General features: G+C 46.5%; 1 protein-coding gene across 1 annotated transcript in view; it reads left to right on the top strand.

Moving 5' to 3' along the window:
- The first annotated feature begins 6345 nt into the window (after positions 1-6345).
- The window catches only part of PEX26 (peroxisomal biogenesis factor 26), a 12317-nt gene continuing 10632 nt past the window's right edge, over positions 6346-8030 (top strand). The window contains exons 1-2 of the mRNA XM_023517102.1: positions 6346-6462; positions 6553-6935. Coding sequence (XP_023372870.1) covers positions 6706-6935 — 230 coding nt within the window. The 5' untranslated portion in view covers positions 6346-6462; positions 6553-6705. The remainder of the gene's footprint in view (positions 6463-6552; positions 6936-8030) is intronic.

Genomic DNA, 8030 nt, shown 5'->3' with positions numbered 1-8030 from the left:
GGTGCCTGAAGTCCCAGATACTTGGGAGGCTGAGGCAAGAGAATGGCTTAAGCTCAAGAATTTGAGGTTGCTGTGAGCTATAACGCCAAGGCACTCTACTGAGGGCAACAAAGTAAGACTCTATCTCAAAAAAGAAAGAAAGAAAAATTAGCCAGGCATTGTGGCAGGTGCCTGTAGTCCCATCTACTTAGGAGGCTGAGGTAGGAAGATTGTTTGAAAGCCCAGGATTTTGAGGTCCTGTGAGCTACGATGATGCTACTGCATTCCAGCCTGGGTGACAGAGAAAGACTCTTTTTCAAAAGAAAAAAAAATTACTCATAGGCAAGAAACCAGACTAGGGGTATTCAGTCTTTTTGTGCAGTGCCTGCAGTAAGGCACATATGTTCTTAGTATCCAACTTTTTCACATAGTGATCACTAGAAAGTACCTCTGAAAGTCAAGATCAAATGATGCAGAATAGCTCAGGATAGGTGAGGCTCCTCCAGAGCATTGCATGCTGCTATTTGGCACCAGGCTGTACAGCATTAGGGTTTTGGAGAGAGTAAGATCCTGTCCCTCACAGGAAGGGAACAGTTGAATAGAGAAATGACACAAATAATTATAAGGTAACATGGAAACTGAAAAGAACCCACAGGAGAGGCATCAAAGCACAAAGCACAATTGGGAGAATGAAGGTAGAAGCGATTAGATTAAATTAGGTAGGATCTGGAAAGACTCAGGGAGGCCGGGTCCGGTAGCTCAGGCCTGTAATCCTAGCATTGTGACAGACCAAGGTGGGTGGATTGCCTGAGCTCAGGAATTCAAGACCAGCCTGAGTGAGAGTGAGTGAGACCCTGTTTCTACCAAAAATAGAAAAACTAGCTGTGTGTTGTGGGGTACACCTGTAGTCCCAGCTACTTGGGAGGCTGAGGCAAGAGGATCCCTTGAGTCCAGGAGTTTGAAGTTGCTGCGAGCTACGACACCACAACATTCTACCCAGGGTGACAGAGTAAGACTCCATCTCAAAAAAAAAAAAAGAAAAGAAAAGAAAAAAAAGACTCAGGGGAGTAGAAAATATCTTTATACCCTTTCATAACAGAGTCAGGGCTGAATAATCCCCAGTGGGCCTACTTGTTCCTTTTCTCAAGCTTAAAGAGGGAACAGATTGGTCTGGCATTGTGGCGATTTGTTCAGTCTTCTCTGAGTAGTTCTTCAACTCCTGGGGTAAAAAAGGTCTCCATGGGGGAGCTCCCCTGGTCACCTGGAAGACAGATAAAGAGGAGCTACTGATGCCCCTTTGACACCTTGCCCCTGAGTATGGGACCTTGTGAAAAAGCTTAGGTCATTGTCCTCACTTAGCTATTGAGACCATAGGTTTTAAACTTAGGTGGAGTTTCTGAGCTTTAGTTTCCCACCTATCAATAGGAATAATAGTAATGTACCTATGTTACTTTGGTCACAGCTTTTATGTGAACCTCAAATGAGACAAGCGAAAGCATCTTGCAGAGCCAGTGTTACATACTACCTAAGAAGACAGACTCTGGAGCCCGGTGGTTAAATCCCCCCTGCCATGCACTTGTTGGATGACCTGGGGCAAGTTACTTAACTACTCTGTACCTCAGTTTCTTCATCTACAAATTAAGGATCATACTAGGACCTTCATCATAGATAGGGTTGCTGAGGATTGAAATGGGTTAAATGGGAAGTACTCAGAAAAGCACCCAAGGCATATTTACACTGCACAGTGGAAATTGAGCCATCATTGTCATTGCTGTGAAGCAGCATACAGGGTGACTATGATTATGATGATCACTTCCTAGATACCAAAGCAGAGAAGTCTGTTGTGTCTATATGGACAGGAAATGAGAAACATTGAGTTCTGCCCTGAGCTCCTAGTCGAAGCTTTAAAAAAGTGCTATAAAAATGCCATTTAAGTGACAAAGGTCTAGAGAGAGGGAGGCGTGCCTCTCAGCCATCCTGAAAAACATCAGCTCCACCCTGCCTTATCTTTTTGGCTTGCTTGTGGCCAATAGTCCACACTTGGCGTGGTCTTATCACATGCAGAGCTCTGTCCTGGATGTCCCTGCACTGAGGGGCTCTGGCCAGATGGCACACCTGCCAGGGGCAGGTGTGGATGGTGTTAATTGGCCTGAAATGGGGAATCAACTAGGAGAAGGTAAGACAGGCCAGGTTGACCACATATGTGGGCATCTGTGTCTTTCCCATGGAATAGTCAGGAGTCAGATTCCAAGTCAGAAGGTAAGACTGCAAATCTCTGAGATGGAATGAGATTCTTTCTTCTTCTTATTCATCCCCAGTATATCATACTATCTTGCCTTCCGTTCACCTGAACTACTTCAGTGATGTTCAGTGCTCAGTGGGGATTTCTTCTTCTCACACTCACATTGTGGGCAGGTGTTGATTTCAGTGTCCTTAGTTAAGAAGACTGAGGCACAGAGAAGTCTGCTGACTACACAGAAGTCATCAGGCTTCATCTCTGAAGGAAGGAGCATTCTAAGTGGTATCTCTCATTTTCCAGTCTAGTGTTGTTTCTTCTCCAAAGATACCAACTCATCACCTGCTAAAGCAGGCAGAGCATCCTCAGAGTAAAGAGATGCACTGAGCACTCTGCCAAGTTCCGGAGCTTGGGAGGGTTAGGGAAGTGGTCATAATGGGGATAACAATGTTTCATTTGCTCTGCTAGTTTCTCCCAAATGAAACAAATATTTTATTGGGGTCAAGCCTTATCTCCACTGCTTGTTTTATTCTAAGTATAAGAAAATGGGAGGAAAGGTGGTTTCAAAGCTTGCATCATGAGCCCAGAGTCAAAAAAGAAAGTTGGCTGTTAAGGTGCAGAATCTACACTGTAGACAGCATCTGTTTGCTCTCCCTCTGGTGGAATGAATTCACTTCTGTTTAGCGTTTACTCTGTCTTAGCTTGAGGAATTCTGGGCACATTCAGACATAGAGAAGACAGTGGCGCATCAAAATGGATGTATCAGTCTGAGGAATCAATTTGTGGGTGTAACAGTCCTAAAGGATAGGTGGTTACGTATAGACTTCTTTGAAGCCCTGTAAAGTTGAAAACTGGATTAATCATAGAAATGTAATACAATCATATTTTTGTAGATTTATTGCACTCCGTTCTCCCACCTTACACACCTTGACCTCATTCTAGCTGCCTTGAACTAAATAACCAAATTTGTTTTTGGCAAGTGTACTTCTTTTAAAGTTGTGCTGCCATCTTCTGGAAAACGTTGGAATAGCAATACATTTGTTAGGGATTAAGGAAGGGGACCGAAATTTCCAGGGAGCAGACACTTAGAGGTGGTGCTCCTGAAAGTGATGTGGTTGTACCAGTTCAGAGTGCCTTGGCCTGGTCAGATCTATTTCCCAATGCTCCTACTATTTCCCTGATTTTTCAGGAATGACTTCTAACCTTCCCTAACCTTCTCCAAGCTCTGGTTCAGACTCCGCCTGGACCAGCTAAACAACAATGACAACTGCAACCAAAAAAATAGCTGGGAGTTGTGGTGGATGCCTGTAGTCCCAGCTACTCAGGAGGCTGAGGCAAGAGAATCGCTTAAGCCCAAGAGTTGGAGGTTGCTGCGAGCTGTGATGCCACAGCACTCTACTGAGGGCAACATAATGAGACTTTGACTCAAAAAATAAATAAATAAATAAATAAACTTGGTTCGAGGAACAGGTTATTTTTTTGCAGGTTAATAATTGTTATTACTAATGATCTTCATCATCTAATGTCAATCTGAGACAGTTGATCAAACATTTTGGCAACTTCTGTTTAGATTATCGCACAGTTTCTAGGCATCTTGGCTTTGCCTCTAGTTTCCTGTGGGGGAATGAATATTGCCTAGTGAGGATGAGGGACTTAGGGTGGAGCCCCTCACAAAGAACACAGAGAATATGTTTATGTTGTTCCCAAGGGCAGTGTTCCAGAATGAATAGCAATTCCCATCAATAGGGGCTAGTACTGAGCATGAGGGCCACATTTTTCTCTCTGCTCTGTTCCCTACACTGGATTTCCTGTTAGAAAACAAAGTTAAGGCAGCATCCATAGCTCAGTGGGTAGGGCGCCTGCCACATACACCTAGGCTGATGAGTTGGAACCCAGCCCGGCCCAGCTAAACAACAATGACAACTGCAACAACAACAAAAATAGCCAGGCGTTGTAGTCCCAGCTACTTGGAAGGCTGAGGCAAGAGAATGGCTTAAGCCCGAGGTTGCTGTGAGCTGTGACGCCCCATACTCTACAGAGGGCGACATAGTAAGACTCTGTCTCAAAAAAAAAAAAAAAAAAAGCAAAGAAAGCAAAGTTAAATACAGATAGGAATCCTACTTCCTTACTGTTGTCAGTTTTTATTTTATTTTATTTTTTTGAGACAATATCTCACTTTATTGCCTGGGATAGAGGGCAAAGGCATCATCATAGCTCACTGCAACCTTAAATTCCAGGGCTGAAGTGATCCTCATTCCTCAGCCTCCCGAGTAGCTGAGACTACAGTTGTGTGCCACCATGCTCAGCTAATTTTTCTTTCTTTCTTTTTTTTTTTTTTTTAGAAACAGGGTCTCACTATGTTACTCAAGCAGGTTTCAAACTCTGGCCTCAAGTGATCCTCCCAGCTCAGCCTCCCAAAGTGCTGGCACTTTTTTTTTGAGACAGTCTCATTCTGTTGCCCCAGGCTATAGTGCCATGACATCAGTCTAGCTCACAGCAACCTCAAACTCCTGGGCTCAAGTATCCTGCCTCAGCTTCCCAAGTACCTGGGACTACAGGTGCCCATGACAACACCCAGATTATTGTTCTATTTTTAGTAGAGATGGGGTTTTGCTCTTACTCAAGCTGGTCTCAGACTCCTGAGCTCAATGGATCCTTTGGCTTTGGCTTCACAGAGTGCTAGGATTACAGGTGTAACCCACTGTGCCTGGCCTTCTCTTCTCTATTTTTAAGAATTTATTTATTACTGTCTGACATACTATTTTATATTTTACTTGTTTATTTTTATTGTCTCTTTCCTTTCACTGTGATGTAAGCTCATGAAGGTGGACATTTTTGTCTCTATTGGTCAGTGTGGGATCCCCCACATCTAGAACAGTGCCTGTCAACTGGAAGGTAGTCAAAAGTATTTGTGGAATAATGAGTCCTGGCTTTATTTTGACATGACTACAAGTTCCATACTTCTCTTTCCTTAGAGCCTGATGGACTTGATGCTTCTGCCTCAGCTTTCAATGAAGACTTTCTGCAGAGAGCTCAAAGCTCAGAAGATAAGTGATCTATGACGGAAAGGGATGGATGCTGTGAGGAAGTGCTTACTCTGTGCTTGGCTTGCTTAATCCAATCTCTAGGGGAACAAATGATTCTAGGGAAGCTTTGGAGAGAGTTCAGAAGGTGGAGAACTGGTGACGAAACTAAAGCTAAGTGAACCTATTATAAACACGGGAGGCTTGGCAAAGCCTGGGTGAAGCACTGAATCTAGTAAGTGTGATTTATGTATCTGTTTAAGATCATGTAGTAATTATCGCTGCTACAGTTCATTGAATACCTACTCTGGTCCTAGTACTTTATTACAAATTGCATTACACACTGTATGGCTTTGTTTTTCACAGTATCCTTATTTTCTATGAAACAATGAAGGCTCAAGGAATTTATGTAACTGTCTTGCGGGATGACTCTGCAGTCCCTGAATGGAAAGCACAGACTTAGTTCTGTCCCTGCAGAAGAGAATAGTGACTAAATAAATGTCTTTCAGATAAAAGAGCTTTAGCAAATTATTTAAATAAGCTCCAGTTTCCTCATCTGTAAAATGAGGATATCAGCTGTCCTTAACTTACCAGAGCTGAGGGAAGACTTACGTAAGACTGCTTGCAGCGCCAGGCCTTTTAGCACAGAATAACTGTGAGCAAGGCCTGAGAAGGCAGTACACATTCGGGAAAAGCTGCGAGCTTTGACGCTTCCCTTCAGTGGCTTTCCTAGACTACTCTCCTGACGTCCTGATTGCCAACCCTGCAGAAACTCAGAAGGAGGAGCGTGCAGCTAATTCCGCCTCCATTACTGGAATTTCTCCCATCCAGCCTCCGCCGGGGCCGGTTAGTGAGAGGACCTCCTCATCTCACAACAGTTTTGGTTTTATTAACGGCTCACCTTCACCGCTACCCCATACTAAAGCAGATGGGCCAGTTTGTCTTCTCCCAGAGGACAGAGACTTCAGGGACGCCACATGCTGGGAGTTGTAGTCCGAGACTGCACGCCTGCTTCTGAAGGCGGCTGAGTCGAAAGCTGTCGAACTACAACTCCCAAAGTGCTTCGCGTTCCCGGAAAGCCGCTCGTCCGCAGGGGGTTGTGGGCGCTCCAAAGATGACGGCGCCCGGTGCTTGGTGCTCGCGGTGAGGGGCTCGGTTCACAATGACTAGGGTGTAGCTAAAGTGGTTCCGGCATGTGCTGTGGGCCAGAGAAGCTAGGGCCAGGTATTCCAGGGATGTGATAAGTCTGCGACCCTTGGTTCCCCAGGTGCCATGCGAGCCCAACCTTTCTTTGCTCTACATATGGCCCTTTAGGTGTCCTTCTCCGGCAATCGAGCTCGATAAGGGTTTTGGGCGAGGATATGAGCGCTCTCCCTCTACTCCCGGGACAACTCGGCATGTCCTAGAGCCTGTGGACTGGCGGTCTGGCTGGCGTGTGAAGAGACAGGTCCTGAGCCCCGACCCGCCATGAAGAGCGACTCCTCGACGTCTGCAGCTCCCCTCAGAGGGATCGGGGGGCCCCTTCGCAGCAGCGAGCCGGTGCGCGCCGCCCCGACCCGGGCGCCCGCGGTGGACCTGCTGGAGGAGGCGGCCGACTTCTTGGTGGTGCACCGGGACTTCGGCGCGGCGCTGCAGACCTGCGAACGCGCCTGGCAGGGCCTGGCCGCTGACTGTCCGGCCGAGCAGCCCCCGGGCGTGTACGTGCTCGGCGCGGTTCATTTCAGGGTGCTCTGGGAGGGAGGGGCTCCATATTCCAGGATTTTCGTTATTCCCAGATTGCTCACGAGGAACCTACCACCTCGCTTTCATTCGAGGTTTTTTTCTGAGAGACCGGTTCCTCATCTTGTGCCCATTCCACAAAGGAGGAAACTGAGGCACGGTGCAATGAAGTGGTCAAATTGCGTGACGAAGCTTTGTGGGAACCCACATGCTGGGAGATTGAATGTAACGTAAATTAAATTCTTTTCTTTCTTTCTTTTTTTTTTGAGACAGAGTCTCACTTTGTCGCCCTGGGTGGAGTGCCGTGTCGTCACAGCTCACAGCAACCTTCAGCTCTTGAGCTTTGGGGATTCTCTTGCCTCAGCCTCCCAAGTAGCTGAGACTACAGGCGCCCACCAAAACGCCCGGCTATTTTTTTGGTTGCAGTTGTCATTGTTGTTCAGCAGGCCTGGGCTGGGTTCCAACCCCCAGCCTGGGTGTATGTGGCCGGCACCCTGCCAAATAAGCTACGGGTGCTGCCTAAATTCTCTTTACAGGCAGGTTCAGAAAGCAGGTGGCGGGGGCGGGTGGTTTGCTTGAGCTCAGGAGTTCAAGACCAGCTTGAGCAAGAGTGAAACCCCCATCTCTACTAAAAATGGAAAAACTAGCCGGGCCTCATGGGGGGTGCCTATAGTCCCAGCTAGTTGGGAAGCTGAGGCAAGAGGATCGCTTGAACCCAAGCTGACGCCACGGCACTCTACCCAGGGCTACAGAGTGAGACTCTGTCTCAAAAAAAAAAAAAAAAAAAATGGGGCAGGTGGCGAAGTCCTGTCCTAAGTGGTACCTGCCCCCAAGTTGTTCACGCTGACCTTGGCTGATGATGGGCAGTGGGGCTTATGGCAGGAGTAGTGTTCTGGTCCTGTTGTAGAAGTAGGTTAAAAAATTAACCCAGTCTTGGAAAACTGAGGCAAGAGAATTGCTTAAGCCCAGGAGTTGGAGGTTACTGTGAGCTGTGATACCCTGGCACTCTATCAAGGGCGACATAGTGACTCTCTGTTTCAAAAAAAAAAAAAAATCAGCCTTAAATGAATATA

Source organism: Otolemur garnettii, unplaced genomic scaffold (assembly GCF_000181295.1).
Source record: "Otolemur garnettii isolate 467f Iridium unplaced genomic scaffold, OtoGar3 scaffold00104, whole genome shotgun sequence".
NCBI classification, from domain to species: domain Eukaryota; kingdom Metazoa; phylum Chordata; class Mammalia; order Primates; family Galagidae; genus Otolemur; species Otolemur garnettii.
This window is presented reverse-complemented; position numbering and strand designations above follow the sequence as displayed.